The sequence below is a fragment of the Nomia melanderi genome, chromosome 5 (genome assembly GCF_051020985.1).
Source record: "Nomia melanderi isolate GNS246 chromosome 5, iyNomMela1, whole genome shotgun sequence".
Taxonomy (NCBI): domain Eukaryota; kingdom Metazoa; phylum Arthropoda; class Insecta; order Hymenoptera; family Halictidae; genus Nomia; species Nomia melanderi.
Window position 1 is genome coordinate 9350734 of NC_135003.1, and position 18289 is coordinate 9369022.

Sequence of the window (18289 nt, forward strand, 5' to 3'; positions counted from 1 at the left end):
GACTCGGCTAGCGTCTGTCTATTGTTTGCCGTTTCTACTGAACGCAAGCGCTTCTTGAAAACAGACTCCATTCTATCCTTTGAATTTTTTCCTCGCAAATCATCTTGGCAATTGGCTCATCAGTGAAGCTTCGTTTATTAATCCACGCTTCTGGCAAACGCAAATAATAAATATTTGAACTTGTCTCCAAAATGAAATGGTCTACACAGTTTCAGCCTATACTTTAAACTTATCTTTTTCGCAAACAATCGCTTTCTCGAAGCGTCATCCTAGATCAATCGGTTATCCTTCTCTTGTTGCAAGTATCGGACTTCTTCAAAGTGCAGCTAACAGTGAACAAATTTTATCTTACACTTTAAACCTATTTCTCCGCTAAGAACGATCTCCCCGAAGATTGAAGCACCAACGTCGACCGTTTTGCATGTTATTCTCTACGCGCCGGTAAGCCCCGGTAATTGTTGGTCTCGTTTATTCTTCTCAAGGCAAGGCTTCTTCCGTCTGCAAGTCATATTTCCGTCACGTGACCGTAACAAGAGGTTCCAGACGTGGCTGGAACCGTTCCCAGCGGAGGTTGGTAGCACGTGTTGCTCGCCGGCACCGGGGATCTCTGATCTCGTGGGAGCACCGCGACGCGACGCGACGCGGCGCGACGCCCGCAACCGGCCCGGAGGAAAATATCTCAGCGGGTGAGAAGACGTTTGCCGAGCGTACGCGATCATTCCTCCCCCGTGGGCTTAGCGTGGGCCCGAGACCTTGTCTATTTATAAATGCACACGCACGTGATGCCGGCCGATTCACTCTCGCGATCCTGCAGGTATATACGGAACACGCTCGGATCATTCGTGCCGTTGAACGCTTAAAGAACTGTGTTACGAGCGGCACGAACTATTCGCTTGTTCTGTACCCAATGATTAAATGGATTCTTGCCTTTTGGACTATAAATTACTTATCTAAGTGCGGTAATATTTATTTTAGTGCTTGGCGTGGAAGAATAAATTGATCCTTGCCGATAAAGCCATAAGATACTTGTACGTTTACGGCAAGAATTATCTTCGTCTTCTTACTATTCAGTGCTTCGTGTCGTGGATTATGTTTTTTGGATCTTTTATTTTCGTCTGCGCTCTAAATATTTTTGATACTGTTGGAATAATGTCTGTGCTGGTTATGCGTGTTCTTTTTTCAATTATCGGAGCTTGAATATGTAGAACGGTGTGTTAGATTGGATTTAATTTGATTGTGGGTGCATTGAGTATGCTTGATACACGCAGGCATTTTAATTATTAGATACTGCACAGAATTATTTTCGAACAACGAGTACGTACGTACTATTCTGACGATTTCTGTTATAAGAGAACTATGAACTCGATGCATTCCAACGTCGAGATTTATTGATTCTTTGTATGCATTAATTATTGTCGACAGTGTTATAAGATACCCTGTTGAAAGCGGCAAGAATCCTGTTCACACGGTTTGTACATGCTCGAATAAGCATGCGAAATAATTTCTGCCGTGCGGACGGTAAGCTGAATATATACGAGCGGCAAGAATTATTCAAGTACTGTTGCATTCCGATTCTTACACGTCAGTAAGGTGCACTATCTACTTACAGGCGGTAAGAATCATTAGAGGACTGTACACATGGAAAATTGAAGCGTGTCGTAAATCGACACGCCCCGATTATGCCACCAGGTAATTTCAGACCCCGCTGCAAGGCTGTTGCGGATCAGTTCGCGTGTTATGTAATGGAGAACGATGTTCAAACACCTTGAGCATTGTGTACTATGAGCCTCCGCCAATCCTTATCTGTGTTATTGGTCCCGTGAAGGTCTCAAAGCGATCAACTCCTTAAACAACGAAAAAGTTGTTGACTTTTCATTAAATTGAAATGCTTTACAATGTTGTGACACATATTTTAGATTGTATGTAATACATTTTAATCATTTAATTTGATGTTAATGTGAGCATGTGATGTGAGATTAAAATAAATTCCAAATTCTACGTTTTTGTAACACTTTTTGTGCGATAGTCTACAAAAAATATTATAGAGTAGTGAAATATGGTTTTTGTTTGAATTTTATGTCATGTATTTGCATCAAAATTAAATTATGTATTTAAAATAGACGTGTATTTTTTTGCGTAACAAATGTAAGTAAACCGAGCGATCGTTTCTTCACAGCGGAAATATCCTTCCTCCTTTCCTGAGGGGTTAACCTTGAAAATTATTTAATAGATTATTTATACAGAGCTGCATTATTAAATGTATTATGGCCGCGATGAAAAATAAAATTAATATTCCCTTGAAATATTGAACTTAATTGAAGGTAATGAGTGGTGCCATTTTCTCGACCGTCGTGCGGTGAACGCAAGGTCACTTAACCTAATTGTACCTGTTGCCGTATTTATTTATTTATGTGATTTTCTACGTATGTAATTATACGCGCGCAGTTAAAAGTACATATAAAATTTTATGCGTAATTTCTCCTTGGAGGCTGCGCAGAATGGAAATTTTACTAGGGGTGAGAATGACCTTGCACTCGTCTGCCGGTGCGATCGTCTCAGACCAATCGTTATCCAAGGATAAAGAAAAAAAGTCAGTGGTTATTTAATGGAGTGCACTAAAAAATGTTTATCGCCGGCATTTCATTTAGGAACATAAAGACAACCTTTATTAATAAATTCTATATCATTTTATAGGTCCAAAAAACATTCAAGATAGTAGTAGTGTATTATTCAGCAAATACGAAAGAAAAATTCGTATTTTCCTAAAAGTCTGCGATCTGATCATAACATCTGCAACATAGAGTGGATAACCTTGGCAAAATAAACTTCCAAAATATAGTAGCAGGTCGTAATTCGATAATTGCATACATTTCGCTACTGTTTCTCGTGTAATTCGAAAATCATCGGTTAGCCGACATATTAAGCAAAATATAATTTCCAAAATCACCGTGCCGAACCTCCGAAACCAATAATTTTCTGGGTGTCCTCCTTGCGTTCCCCAATTTCGAAGGTAACCTCATGTTCCAGGGTACACGTAAAATCGTGAGCCTCTTTTTCCATCGTGGTCCGTCCCAACAGGTGTGAATTACATCCGCGAGATCAGCCGGGTTACCGTTCAACGAGTAATGATCCCTGTGATTCCGGATTGCGCTCTCCCTGCCTTTATCGTTTATTCCTGGCGGCGGCTGGCTGGCTGGCTGGCTCGCTGGCTCTGGGGCTCGCGGCAACCGCTGGGACCGTCGTAAATGTAAATTGAATTCCGTTGCATAAATTTCCAGTGGCGGCGTGGTCAATAAATTCACGGGCCCGATACAATCAGTAATATTCTGTAACATCGTCGTCGATCGGATTACGAAACTCTTTTGCCGAGAACCAGCGTCGGCGAGCGGTGCCGAGCCGAGCCGAGCCGACGGTAGTGGCGTTATCCGCGGAACGAATTTCTTTCCCACGAAGTTCCATTGTTGTGCCGATTGTAGTAATTTTTTTTCTCGAAAAATACGCGCTGTATAATGGAAAGTGCCGAGTGGAAAAGTTCCCTAACATTTTCTTTCAATAAATCGACTCTCGCGTTTTGCGCAATAATTGCGTTGGCAATTCTTACGAGACTATGCTTTCCTAAAATTCTAAAAATCCTTCTTATTATTTTCCAGCTCTGATGTTAACTAATCAAGTCTCTCGATTTACAAAATTCCTCTTCCGCTTCAAATTGTACCAAAAGTAAAACGAAAAATTCCCAAAGAATTACGCTTATAGCGATCCACATCTTCTTTACGAGTAAGAGCGTGTGTTGGACGCCATTACGGCGGCAATCGCGTGCCAGGAGGGCACCGATTCCGGCCGCGAGAGATCGTGTCCCAAGTTTCTCGATAATTCGCGTCACGGGACAGTGAACGGGGTCCGTGATAGCGTCGCTTGTGGGGACGTCGTAATAATTGATCAAGTTTGCCCGGCTAAGAGGGGGCTGGGGTCCCGGTGGTTACAGCTTCTCTCGGCCAGCGGCGCTTGTTGAACTATGGAAACCGTTTCAGCCGCCTCGGCCTACTTCGGGCCACCTTGTTATTTTTAGCATTAGGGTCACAGCGGCGTGCAACCGGCCACCGCACGCCATCCTTCCTTCCTTCCTTCCTTCCTTCCTTCCTTCCTTCCTTTCTTCCTTCCTTCCTTCCTTCCTTCCTTCCTTCCTTCCTTCCTTCCTTCCTTCCTTCCTTCCTTCCTTCCTTCCTTCCTTCCTTCCTTCCTTCCTTCCTTCCTTCCTTCCTTCCTTCCTTCCTTCCTTCCCTCCCTCTCTCCTTCCTTCCTTCCTTCCTTCCTTCCTTCCTTCCTTCCTTCCTTCCTTCCTTCCTTCCTTCCTTCCTTCCTTCCTTCCCTCCTTCCTTCCTTCCTTCCTTCCTTCCCTCCTTCCTTCCTTCCTTCCTTCCTTCCTTCCTTCCTTCCTTCCTTCCTGCCTTCCTGCCTTCTCTTCCTCTGTTTCTTTCGCCGAACTCTTTGTCATGGCGGAGACCACCGAGGAAACTTTTTCCTTCGTACGAACAGGAACCTCTTCTTTCTTCGCAAGCTCGCGTGTCGTTCAACCTCTCGCGATGCGCTCGAGGATGAAAGTTATTGGATAATTGAGATCCGGAGCCAATGGCCGTCCCTGTCCCGTAAATTGCCCCTTTAACGGCTTTGCGTCTTGGATTTCTCCTTCTGTTCGCCACATTTCTTTTCTTAAAACGGACACCGTTCTCGAGTACCATGCTCGTCTCGCTATCGCGTTTTAGAAATTTGAGCACAAATAGTTCACGGTGAAAGGTTGGAGAATTTTGGAAATTTTGAAGGTTTTGTGTAATAAATATACACAAGTCTGAATTTGTCGTTCCTTGAGATATTTAGTCATGAAAATTGGAGTAATTTTTTTTGAGAATTTTTGGTACTTCCACTTTAGTTCATTGTCGTACTGGGAATTGGTTTTCCTTCAAGCTCTTGCTAAGTTCATTATTAATCTTATTTTAATATCGTGTATAAGGTGTTTAAAGGGTAAGCCAACCCTTGTTTCTTACAGCTCAATTATTCAGTCCTTAGCGTGTGTTCAAAGTATGCCAACGTTTCCTACACAAGCTCGCAACGTTCTCTAACGGAAGATCGACCTGTTCCTGTTACAGAGTTATCGAAAGATCGCCCGGCAAGTCAGCACACCGGACAGCGCACCTGCAGGCTTGGGCAGTCCACAGGCTGGTATAGGCGGGCTGCAACAACATCAACAACAACCGCAACAACAAACCCAACAGACGATCCATCAACCAGATCCCATGCAGCAATCCAAGGACAGCCTGAATCCCGCGGCGAATCAGCAAACCGGCGCCCTGAGGAACGGAAATCCGCCGCCTCCTGTCGTTTCTATGGTGAGTTTCACCCTCTTCTTTCCTCTGGATCCCAAGTGCTTCTACCAGGACACAGTTAAACGTCGATTTGACTCGATTTGCCTGAAGATGTCTCTTTCATCTCTGAGTCGCGATTTAATACTATTTTTATGAATCTATCTCCTTTCCTTCTTTAATAACTCTTTTCAATCAATTCAGAGTTCATTAAACTTTCAACAGTTGAGCTAGGTCACAATGATTGAATAGTATAGGTATCTTTCAAAGATACTTATTAAAACATATACTTTTGAGGAGTCTAGATACATTACCGTGAAATAGATTAATTTTTTATAACAACCAGATAGAAAGTCTTTGCCCAACTTCAAAAAGGGGTACACGTTTGAAACTTAAATATTGAAGACTCAAAGAATTTGATCTTCATTGAAAGAAAAGGAAAATAGAGAAAGTATTTTATTCTTCAGAATAAATATCTTCTAAGAATCTTCTTCTTCACAGCCAAATCGTGCCATGCGTCTGTTGCACTCGGTAGTTTGCTCGCCTGGCACGAGCTCAATTCGAGTTGAAAATCCTTTATGGGATTACAAGCGTCTTGGTCCCTAAGGATCGCATTGATCCCGTCTTCACCCCTTGCCCCTCAAACCCGTAATCTCGCCCTGTATATCGGCATGTAACACGTAGCACACTTCGGGGAATAAACAGCTCCCCATCGGCGCGACCCCGTCCTCCATTTCGTGTACACCGATGGTAAACCCGGGCCAAGGACCTTGACCTAGACCATTCCCGGCTCATTACTTCAATCTGTCTTCACCCTACAAGGAAACACGCTTGCTTCGCCTGCTCTGCGCGCTTCGAATACCGCCTGACAAGGATTCCAAACTGGCTAACATTAATTTGCACCACCTAGAGAGGGTAACCATTGAATTTATCATAAGTAACATCCTTTTCTCTCCATACTTTCAGTAAAATTTATAAAAATAGTATTCCCCGTGCTCTAAGAAAAATAAAAATCATTTGATTGTTAGCTAAAGCGGTTAATTAGACTCTAAGGTACTGCTCAAAAGAATTTTAACAAGGGCCATCTACTTCCATCAGTCTAGCCCCTAAGAAAATAGAATCAATTATTCATTGATAAAAAGAGAATGAACTATGTTACTCTACAATCTACTACCCCAATATCCCAGAAAAAATACACAAAGAATAAAGTCTTAAAGCACCATCCTTGTCTCCTCACCTAAGATCTTCAAAGAGTCTTAAGACCTCTAACCAAAATCACACGTCATTAGACTCCGAAGCTATCTATAAAATCCAAAATCGCCTTTGCCGAACACAAAAGCACGTTTTCCCAGTTATGAGGTGTGTATCTCGAAGCGGCTAGCCAGGGATGACCCTCTCGCTTTCAACTACCGTCAGTAGAAAGAGAAAATTCTCCCGCGGGAGGCAGGAGAGGCGTCGGAGGTAGAGAGCTGGATGAAGGAGGAAGGAATGCGGTTTCACCGCGTTCGTTTTCGTCCGTGTATCGCGATCCTACGGCGCGAGGTTACTGGGCAAACCAGTCTGCGTCAGGCGACGCGTGTTTCCCGCGCGAACACGCGCAAGGATAATCCGCCGCGGTTTCAACTTGCGGCCCGCGAAGCAGCAGACGGGGCCGTGGCTTCTGGCGAGCTTGGCACCGCGTCTGGTTATCGGCTACCGTCAAGGCCGTCCCGTTCGAACCCCCTGAATTCAATCTCGGGAACGGGAACGCGTTCCCCGAACGGGCCGGCTCGGCCGAAATTTACTGCCCCATTACCCGGCGTACCTTGAACGGTCATGGCGGACAGAGGGCGAGCGCGAGCGCGCGCGCGCTCCGAACGGGACGTTTAGTGGCTTCTCGCGAGTTTTATGTCCTTGGACATCCTCGTTTTAGACTCCTCAGTGATTTTCTGGGGAATCCGCGTTTCCTTTTTGTCGACTTTTTGTGGAGAGGAGATGGGAGTGGTCTCTTTTCGATGGAGGTTCTTGTCAAAAACTGACGAAAGCGTTTTGTTCTAAAGGTATATTGGACGTTGCTGGTTAATCCGAGTGCGATTTAAGTCTTGATTGGTTAGAGAAATTTCTGGGAAACAGAGTTGTGATATATCTGGGAATGGATTTTTGGAACTTTGCTTCTTTGAAGGTATAGATTTGAAGATTTGGGGAAACTGTAATACTGTTGTTAATTGTGAAGTACGCCAGAGAATAGGACAATTATAAGTATTGATAGTTATTGATTTTATAAATAGAATTTTTGACGCAGTAATTGTGGTCTGCACAGTGAATTGAAGTTTGGAATTAGCACGGTTAATGTGGTAATATCTATTTTCCGCGTGTATCCCATCGTATTATTTTAATGCGGGATGTCTATTTCAATATGTCCATTAGTCGCGGATGGCAGACGGATGGTTAAACCAGTCGGCCAATCCCGTCAGTTTTACTGCCAGTCCTTTCTTTCGCGTGTTTCATATACATTCTTCTTCGAGGGAATTATCATATAGATGGGCTCTGAACAGCTGACCAGGTTAGAATGCTGCTTCTGAACTGATGTAGAATTTTTCTTCAGGAGAGAACACCCAAACACCCCTCGCATTTATTTGGAATGGTTAGTAAAATTAAAGTGATAGAATTCTAAGCAGATGGTCTTCCACGTATACATGTGTTCTACTGCCAACCAATCTCTGATCTTGGAATATTCTGACCAGAAAGAAAATAATTGAACCGGAGGATTGATCGTTGAATCGGCGGAAAGATTTTTAATCGATTTTTAATTCCCATTGGCGAATTCTTTCCGTGTATATGTCGAATTATTAAATCCAGCAGATTCAGCAACGAAATTCTTCTTCCTCTCCTTTCGCTCCCCGAATGTTTGCGTTCCTCTAATTACCAAAAAAAAAACAGGAAAAAACCAATTATCATATCCACCAATTCAACCACAAGAATCCCACGTTCATATCCGCCAATCCACAAAATCAGCCAAAAATCCATTCCAATAATCCGCGAGGAAATCAAAATCGAACGAACCAAATCCCAATCTCGCACCTGCGAACCCCAAAACCCTTAATCCACTTTCAAAATGCAATCTCCCAAAATCCAACCACCGGAAGCTACGATCAGAGTCTCACATTTTCAACGGTACTCCATATTCTTTCTCCATGTAACAGATTCTCGCGTATCACGTCGAGCAGCTCCAACCGCCCTCCGACGTTCCACTCGATCTCCGCGCGTTTTAAATCGAAAAAAACAAGAAAAAAGGGGGCAAAGCGGGACAAGAAAAAAAGAAGGGAAGAGAGTGGGGAAAAAAGGAAAACAGCGCGGCGCGGCGCGCACCCGCAGAAGGAATCGCGCTCGGGAACGTAGACAGGTATCGGCACTTACTCCGCGGCGTTTGCACCCCCGCCGGGCGGGTGTGCCACCCCCGTTTCCGCCCGGCCGTCATTCTCCGCCTCCACCGCCCACCCTCTTTGCTCCTCTTGATACTGCTCGCTTTTCCTTTCCCCCTCTCGCTCGCTCCCGTCGGCCTCCGGGACGCACCCTCTCCCTTTCTCTTGCCGGGCCGGTGGTTCCTGTTCCTGCGGGTATTGATTCGCGTTGGCGGGCGGTCACCGCCCCCATAGTCGCTGTCTGCCGCTAGTCTACCCTTGCCCCGACGTTATGCTGTTATTTCGGCGGCCGATCTCCTCGCAGCTCCCTTGTCACGAGGGGGAAAAAAACCCGCGAAAACCGAGAGCCAGCGAGAGCAGTGCAAGACCCGTCCACAGTCGCCCCGGATCGCCACAGGGTAAGAACCAAACCAAACCCCGCTTTCTTCGGATTGTTTTCTTTTCATCTTGGCCGCGGCCGCGCGAAACTGTTCCGCGTCGCGCTTTCCTATCCATTTCCTCTACCGAGGTCCGCCTCTGTGGATTTTTCTATTTCTTGCTCGTCACTCGAGAGACCGACCCTTATTTTCATCCCCCAGCCCGTGTCACCAGCGCGGTCGCTACGCTCGCCTGTACGCGGTCGATCCCGCCGCGAGGTAACATCGCCGCGCTGGATATATTCGTAATACTCCGGGGATTTCGGGGAATTTTTAGCTACCGTCGCTTTGTTTGTATTTGCTTTTTTCAGTTGTTTGGTGTGCTCTTGGGTTTGCGGAGTGACGACTTTGGGAATTTTGAGAGTTATTATTCGATGTATTTAAGTACGAAAGCACGTGGCTCATTCGCAGTGGATACGATTGTTTTGTTGGTCATCTGTCTGTCGGTTTTTTTGGAAACTGTAACTGGGAAGGTTCGAAGGCTTGGATAGTTGTAACTTCGCCGCATATAAATAGGAAATTACATTGCTTCCTCATTCTTCGTACGGTTGTTTTATTCATGATTGTTAGGTTCGTATATTCTAATAATTTGAAACTGTACATTTCCCGTAATTGAAAAAAGTTTTAATATCATAAGTGTGTAAATACGAAGTTATGTTGTTTCTTCTTAAATAATCGCAGTTTCTTCCGGTGCACGGAACCATTATCTTTTTCCCTCCTTCATGATTTCTCGAAGAATGCCTGCCACACAGTTCTTATAGCGTTTCCGAACAATCACTGAGTAATGCCTTTCAATTATTTTCTCGAAAGAACCTCGCTGAACTTCTCCCCACCGCAGTCAGCGAGAAGTAATATCGCGAGTGAGCGATACCTAAGACACGCGTAAACTCGCAGGCTGGCCAGCTAGAGCTCCAAGTAATTTCTGATTTCGCATGTTTTCTGTATCGGAGTATTGCGCAACCAGCAGCACAAGTTTCAGTAGAACTGCCCGAATCGCCTAACTCACTTTCTTCCTCTTTTAGTGCGGAAACTCTGAACGAAACTTGAAATGTCGGAACCAATATCAATATTTATATTAAACAGAAAATGCTAAGATTATATTTACTTGCTGTCACTGAAACTTCTTTCATTTCCCACGACTTTCTCAACAAAATACTCACGTTTCATAAAGGAACAGATTACGATCCTTCGCCAATGTTTAAAATATTTCAAACTTGACGCAATCATTATATGTATCTTTTTATCTACTCACTTTTTATTGAATTTTTGTTTCTTCTTTTTCAGACAATAGATAAAATTAGCTGATTATTTCCTGAACATAAACATGCTTATTAATATATTAAAATATAAATGAGTTAACAAATTAGCTTTAAAATAGGTTTGCCATCCCCGTCATTCTCGTCGGTGGCGTGAAATAGCTAGGATCCACGATCGAGTAACGAGAAACCGTTTCCTCGTAATCGCCAATTTAAAGGTGTGCTTTACATTCCAATTTCTCTCGAATTTCTACCCCGATCTCCGTTGGCCGCGCGTTACACCCCTATATTACGCGAACGCGCGGCAAGTTTCTCGTTCGCCATTATCGTCATCGGAGCGTGACTGCGGCGAACCGGCTCGTCCACGACGTGTCATGGTCAACAAAGTAGCTAACGACTCGTCGAGAAACGCGTTCCACGCGGACCTGAAAAACCGACACGCTTCAAGGATGCGCGAGGCAGAAACTTTCTTATGCTCGACTGGACTGGTTCTGATCATAACCGCAGGTCTCTGTGCACTTACATCAAATGATACAGAACAAAGTCCAATGATGTAAGGACTCTATCAAAGTTGAACGAAAATTTAACATTCGTTTTCGTGCAGTGAAAATAGTCATTGGAATTACCAGCTTTTAATTCACTATTATTTTAATCAATTATACAAATGTATCTATTGAAAAAAATCAATCTTCATAGACATACGATGATATTTTCCAAAGGAACTTCTAAACCTACTATAAAATCTCATTTATCTTCTTCAACCCTTCACGTTACCAAAACCAATTCTCCTAAAGCAAACCATTGTCTGTAATTATATTCTGTTACTAAAAGCACATATATAAATTAATGAAACACCATCAGCTCAAACTGACAACAATCAAGTTCTCGCTGATTCTTTTTCCAAACTAAACATCGCCTTCGAGGGAATTCAGTCCCGAAAGTCTCAACAATTACCCAATCAACGCCGGGTCTAACTCGGTCCTTCGCCACTATTAGTTCGTTACCCGAACGCCCAATGTTTGTCCCGGCGATAGTGACCACCGGAATCTTCGTTGGAACACGTGTTCCCCGGCGGGGGATAGTAGGATCGTTCGCGATGCTGGATTTTCGTGAGGGTTGCGGGACAGAGGGGTGGCGGACGGCCGCGCGTTAATCACGCGTTTCGAGCGCGTTAAACGAGGCTATCTGCGCGCGTAAACGCGGTCAGCCCAGCGATACGGTAATTGGCAATATCGCCGCCGATAAAGGAATCAACGTTAACGGCGGGGTGGGCGACGGGGGACGGGGGTGGACGGCGCGCCATTATGCAGTAAACCGAAACCGCGAAACGCCGCGTGCCCGTCGCTTGCCCGCGAATTGCGTCCGACCGCGAAGCACGTGCGGTTTTCTGTTCGACGGAAACTCGCGGACACGCGCCGCCCACCCTCTCTTCCTCGGTCCGTTTCGCAGTTCGCGCGAACCGCTGGCGAACAAGGGAATCTTGAGGAATATCTATCGCAGCACCGAACTACTTTGCGGTGCTCGCGGAACTATCGTTCTCGAAAGGGTGTTTCTTGTTGGCGTAACTCGGTGGAATATAAACTCGTTAACTGCGAACATTTGCACGAACTTCTGTTTTTATAACCGAGCTACAGAGAACGCCGGGAGAATTGGAATTCTATTCTCTGCGTTAATGGTTTCTTCGGATAACCGTGTATGGGAAACGAACATTTTTGTGTGCAAATTCTTGTTTGCTCTCTGAGAATTCCTTTTCGTTAAATATGAGATTTGCTGTGATTGTTGACTGGGAAATGACTATTAATGTTTGGAAAATACACGTTTTTTATTTTTGCACATTAGTTCGTCGGTTTTCGTGAAACGTGAAATACAATTCACGGGTATCATGAATTTGTGGTATTAAAACAGTTTCAATGCATAGTTTCTGCGTGTATCGAGCAGTAAAGCGCGTCGATTCGGCGGTTTAAGAATCATTTTCTACCTGCTCGGCAACGATAATTTCCCAAAACCGATTTTATCGTGTTTCCCGTTGCCTTCCACTGCTTCTCTTCCTCTCGTTCTTCCCGCGAGGATTTATACGCGTTCCAGAGCGCTTAAATCGAGGGTACGTGGAAGAATCGTGGAGGCAAGGGGACCGCAGAAAACGGGTGGTCGCTATCTACATCCCGCCGGGCGGCGCGAAGCGGTTTTATTCACGGCTGCTCGCTTTCGGGGCGAAAACAATGCGCCCCGAGCCGATTCCGCGCGGGGAAAAAAGGAGACCGAGGGTTGGGGGCGGAGGGGTGAGAAAAAAGAAAGAGGAAGAAAACCGTGGAACAAAGCGTTCGCGATACACCTTTCGCGCTTTTTTCGCTGTTCGCGGTGAAACGGATCCAGGTGGGATCGAGATTAATGTGTGCTCGAGGAATTCCAGCCGATTTATGACGCTGAAGTGGCAGAATTTCGAAAATTCGGTCGCCTGTCGTCGGATCGCGCGCCGGGAATGTCTGTTGCGATTTAACACCTTCGTGGACGGAATTTCCCAGGATAAATGATGTTAGTTTCTGATCAATTACACTGAAAAATTTAAATAAATTCGAATTCAATTGCGAGGAAGTATGCAGAATCGGAGGAAAGTTGAAAACGATGAGAAACTTCTTTATTAAAGTTTTACGCGTTGTAAGTCGAAGATTCAACTCGATTACCTCATTGAATATTTCACCAACTGAAAGTCAATATTAAGTCCATCCATGTCTTCTTCAAAACTTCACTGTCACCGTACTTCGTCCAAGAACACTTCCATGGATGCATAAAGATCCTAATCAACAAACATATCAAACCCAAAACCGATCGGATAAAAAACATCGCCGTATAAATGGCGTTCGATTCCAAGTAAAAATTTATTATACTCCCCTTTCGGGGTGGTTAACCGTGAACCCTCGAAAAAGCCGAGGAGAATCGTATCGTAGCCAGTGGCCCGATGTATAAATAGCGCGATAAAAGCTGTTTTACCGTGCAAACGATTCGGTTTTATCGGGCGGTACGTGTCTGCGGATCGAACGACCAAAAAAAAGAGAGACTCGATCGGTTCCCCGTTTCCGCCGGCGGGGGTTGTTCGGGGATGGATTTGTGAAGGGGTGCTAGTAGAGGAGAGCGTGAGAGAGTGGAACAGGAAGGGAAACGAGCGTCGCATTGATAAATGAATGCTCGGTACGCGGCCACGCGTACGCACGCTTAACCGATCCGCGGTCTGCTCGGGCGCGCGATCATCCGCGCAGCACGGGAGCGCTTAATGAAATAAACGTATCGATGCGGGACTGATTGCTGTGGCTAATTCGTCGATAAATTTGCAGCCCCCTTTCTGTCCCTCTACCCGACAGCGGACAGAGCGGCGCGGCGAAATTAATTTCTGGCTCGATTTTCAAAGCGTTTCGAATACACGCCACTACACGTTTCCGTTCGCTTCCGCTCTTCGAATATCGCAAACGCATCCGTTGATCCTCGTGATCCTTTCTGGAGATTGACTCCTGTGCCGTCGTGTTTGATGGAAATTGAATTTGGTAATTGTTGCCCGGCAGGCTTCTTGTAATTAGAACGCGGCGGCTGATGGGAGCGTAGATTTTGATGGGTTCCGAACTTGCGCTGATGGGAATTCGATTTTCAACGTGCACGTTTTTAGCAGAATCAAAGTGGATATTACATACTTATTGTGCAGATCCGTGAAATTTGCGTACCTTGTAAATTGAAGAAGTTTCTTAGAGTCCAGTTTTTCGTATAAGAGCCTCCATCCTAACGCAGTTCGAACATCTGTGTAATGTACACATGTCGCAAAAAGTGATCAGAAACTCTATTAAACTCCAACGAAGTTGGTGTTCCACTTTCCCAGGATCCCCCTTCCAGCTGCAGATATATAAACATCCGTTCAACAGCAATCAGCCCCAATCATTCCCCATCGAAAGACCCCAGGGGATCTAGAAACACCTCGAACAGGACAGTCTGACAAGGAGATCCCGGTAGGGACGTGAGCTCCGAAAAAAAGTGGGTCAAGTGGGCCAGGGTGGAAATGGTGGTCTGGGTCGCGGGACTCTGCATGAACCCCCGAAGTGGCCGTGAATCGGTGTTTGTGGTCGAGGTTGATAGCATCGGAGCAGGAAGGAGAGAGAGTGAGAGAGCCGGGCGTCTCGCCAACCGAGTCAGCGATCCCTCAGAGGCGACGCCGCCTCCCTCGGCTGTGCTTCGGCTTCTCGTGTTTTCCTCCTTTCCTCTTCTATCGTCTCTCTCGGCCGGCTCTCATCGTCTTGCTCCCTCGTCAGCCGCTCCCAGGGGGGAAAATCCTTCCGTTCTCTTGACATCGTGACCTAGGGCAACGTAAACCCGAGGCGTGATAAAACGGGATGTGCCGCGACAGCACCCAAACATAACCCTCGGAGCCTTCTCCCTCTTGCTCTCTCTCGCTCTGCCTCTATTTATCTATTCGTCTCTCTTTCTCTCTCTCTCTCTCGCTCTCTCTCCCCCTCCCTCTCTCCCTCTCTCCCTCTCACTCTTGTATAGCTCCATCCGTCTGTAGTTGGCGATGCTACCACCCCCTCGGATCTAAGGAACTCGAGCCGTTCGTTGACCTCGACCCCTTCCGCTCCGACTCCTTTCCTCTCCTTCGTTTTTCCACCTTCGCGACTGGTTCTTCCTGGGCTTCTCGCCGATGATTCATGGACAAAGCAACACGGCGAAATCGCCGTCAACTGGTTATCCACTACACCGTTTTCGACCGATTAGCGTTCATGGAAGCAGGCTTGACTGACACCGGTACTCGCGATGGAACCCATGAGGTTTGGATTCGTGGGGTCATTGATTTCTGAATGGAGCGAATATGGCTTTCTCAGTATTTTGGGCGGTGCGTGGGATTTGGAGCAATTTTATTTGGGAAATATTGCATTTGTAGGTTCTTCGAGAATCTGAATTAGACTTTGAATTATCTAGGTAAATGTATTTTGGATTAGTAGGTAAATACTTCATTTTAGGGACTATTTCAGTGAGATATTTGTCGAACAGAAAGTCTGTTATATTAACATTAGGACTACTGAGTGAACGTGACTCTTCTTTAACGTTTTATACTTTCGTAAAGAGGATTATGTATTCTTCGGAGCAATAGCAGTTTGTTGTCCTTTTTACCAATTGATCTTTTCGTAAACTAAAGAAATAGGAAAGTATGGATTATACATTTGTTACAAAATTTTAAATTTATCTAAAAAATTACATTCGCTAGTTTCCAAAACATCGAACATCGTTTTGGAATTGATGGGCTGAACCTGCCCTTTGCGGTCGCGGGAATCGAACTCGACGCGTCGCGCTGGCACGGTCTTCATGCTCGAATATCAACGGAGGAAATTTCACTTCCTTGGTCACCGTCAATGGGATTACCATCGTAACTCAGTTAATTGAACTGTACCGCGCAACAAGGGTAATAACCCGCAAAACGGACCGTAGCCGCGCAACATCGGATAAACACGTCGCGGCTGCGGGACACATGGCTGGCGCGCTCGCACGCGGCGGTCGAATTTTATTCAATCGGCCGCCTAATTTCCGTCGCGTCGAATCGGAAACTCACGTCGAATTTGCCCGCAAATTTTTGAACAATTTCACCACCGACATTGTGCACGGTATTATTAAAAAAATTTATTCAACGGATGATAATCGTTTGATTCACGACGAATATAAATTTGTTCCGTAGAATTTTATTAAATTTTTTGATTTAATTCTCTGACTGTCTGGTTCCAGTTTGATATAAAAATTCATTCTTTTTTGTTAATTGCGTGTTATTTTTTTTATGTTCAAAGGGGAATCTACGGAAAAATTTTCGTTCAAATGTTTTTAAATTTGGGTGTTGTTGAGACTTATTTATGATGTTCCGCTTGTTTACCTTACCGCGTAGTTTCATTCTGTAGTTCTCTTTGAATATTTTGCTCATAAATAAGAAGCGAAATGTGAATTTTATGCGTTCGTGGTTCATACTGAAATGTCAGGCACAATAGATGAAAATAATTTTAACGAAGACTGTAATAAGAAAAACACGTCTTTGTCATTTTAGAACAAAGGCAGAGCGCGAAACAGAGTTACGGTAGAAATTACGTTTAAATTGCATCACTGTTTTATTAGAACTGAAATATAACATGAGCGGAACTCGAATTATCTTTCAATCCCACGAAAGAACTTTGGATTCACATAAATATCTACTTCCAAATTATTAAACCAGAAAATATACGCATTTATGGAAATCGTTAAAAACTCACTGCCGTAAACAATTCAAGAAATTTCGAAAATTCCGCACTTCGCATTCGACCTGACAGAACCCCCACTAACGTGAACATATTTTCGCATCATTTCGAATCTCATTTCGAACCGAATTCCCACAAAATTTACATTCCTGCAACCACCCCTCACCCCCTAACAATAAAACAATTCCCAGTAACATCAAAGGCTGAAACGATCGACATTAAAACTGTCTTGAGCCCATCACTACTCCTTTCCGCTGCCTCGCAAGAAGAGGAGGACAGAAAGGGAACAAGAGAAAGAGAAAGAAAGATAGAAGAGCCAACTTCGATCCGCGTATGCCTATTGTGTGCATGTCTCTCTATACGTGTGGCTCGAGTGGGACGCTCGGAGAGAGACCGAGGATCGTTAATCGAAAGGAAAGCATCAGGCCCGACGAGGAGGGCAGATAACAACCGGTGAGGGAGAAAAAGGGAATGTGTATATGTGTGTATGTCTCTCCGAGAGGAAGAGAGAGGGAGAGGTGCACACTGAGGGCCGCAAATAGATTGGGGTAGAAAGAGGGAGAAGGACGAATGCGGTGAAAGAACAGGGGAAGCAAGGGGAACGAAGGAAAGAATTGGCAAACTCGCAACCGGACTATAAAACTCGCTGCAAAACGAAGGCGGCGAGCACGAACGATCGGTTTGCTCGTCCGTACACCTCTCTCCCGACGGGGCTTTGTCATTCTGTTTCACTTTCTACCGCGCGGCGCTCTACCTTGCCCCCCTCGCTCACATCCAGCCGTCCTCGTCGCTCCTCCCCTTTGGCTATCGATTTTTCAAAGGCCTGAACAACGACCGTTTAAATACAAGACGCCTCTTTGTCGTGTTCGGAAATTTCTTTACACGCCACCGGCCCCCCATCCCTTTTTTTTCGTCCTCCCCCTTTGGCTTCCTCGCGACAGAGGAAGTTACTCTTTTCAATATTTCGACCGAGTTTTCCGTTTCCCGGCGATTTCTATCATGCCCTGACGTTGTACAAGGAGTTTCAGGATTCGTGAAATGAGGTGGATAGTTGGAGGATGGAAACCAAGGTTATGGTTTTCCTTGGGTTCTGGGAGGATTCGTATTAAATATGGCGGGATTTTGCTTGTGTAATGTCGTGAGGAATGTATAGGGCGTTTCAAAGTTCGTGGTAGGTGTTCAATCATTCAATAAACGGTGGAATCGCGTTTTTCCTTGGGTTTAAATAGGTTAAATACATAGCAGCTTTATTTGTGTAATATTGTATAATGTGTAGAGGCGTTTCAAAGTTTATAGCGCGGGTTTCATAATCAAGTTAACAAGGAGATTAAGTTTTTATTGATTCGGAATGTATTTTTGTTAGAAATTTTGAAAGCTTAACACGTGTATAATAATATATTAGCAGAAATACTTCCTTACAGACAAATAGATCGATGATTGAGTGAAGATCGTTTGATTTTTAAAGAACAAGTTCGAATAATAATATAGGACGTTTCAGAATATGCACGATACAGCACCTCCAGGAAAAAAGAGGAAGAGAATTTCGAATTCATGTTGAAGGCTCGTTAAACACGTGTTCGAAGTATAATCAGTCACCCCAGAGACATTCAAGGT

General features: G+C 44.8%; 1 protein-coding gene across 7 annotated transcripts in view; it reads left to right on the plus strand.

Moving 5' to 3' along the window:
• Tet (tet methylcytosine dioxygenase-like) overlaps positions 1 to 18289 on the plus strand; it is a 136512-nt gene that overhangs the window by 98751 nt on the left and 19472 nt on the right. For all 7 annotated transcript variants that reach the window (XM_076367518.1, XM_076367515.1, XM_076367514.1 and 4 more), the window contains one exon: positions 5142 to 5381. In XM_076367518.1, coding sequence (XP_076223633.1) covers positions 5142 to 5381 — 240 coding nt within the window. The remainder of the gene's footprint in view (positions 1 to 5141; positions 5382 to 18289) is intronic.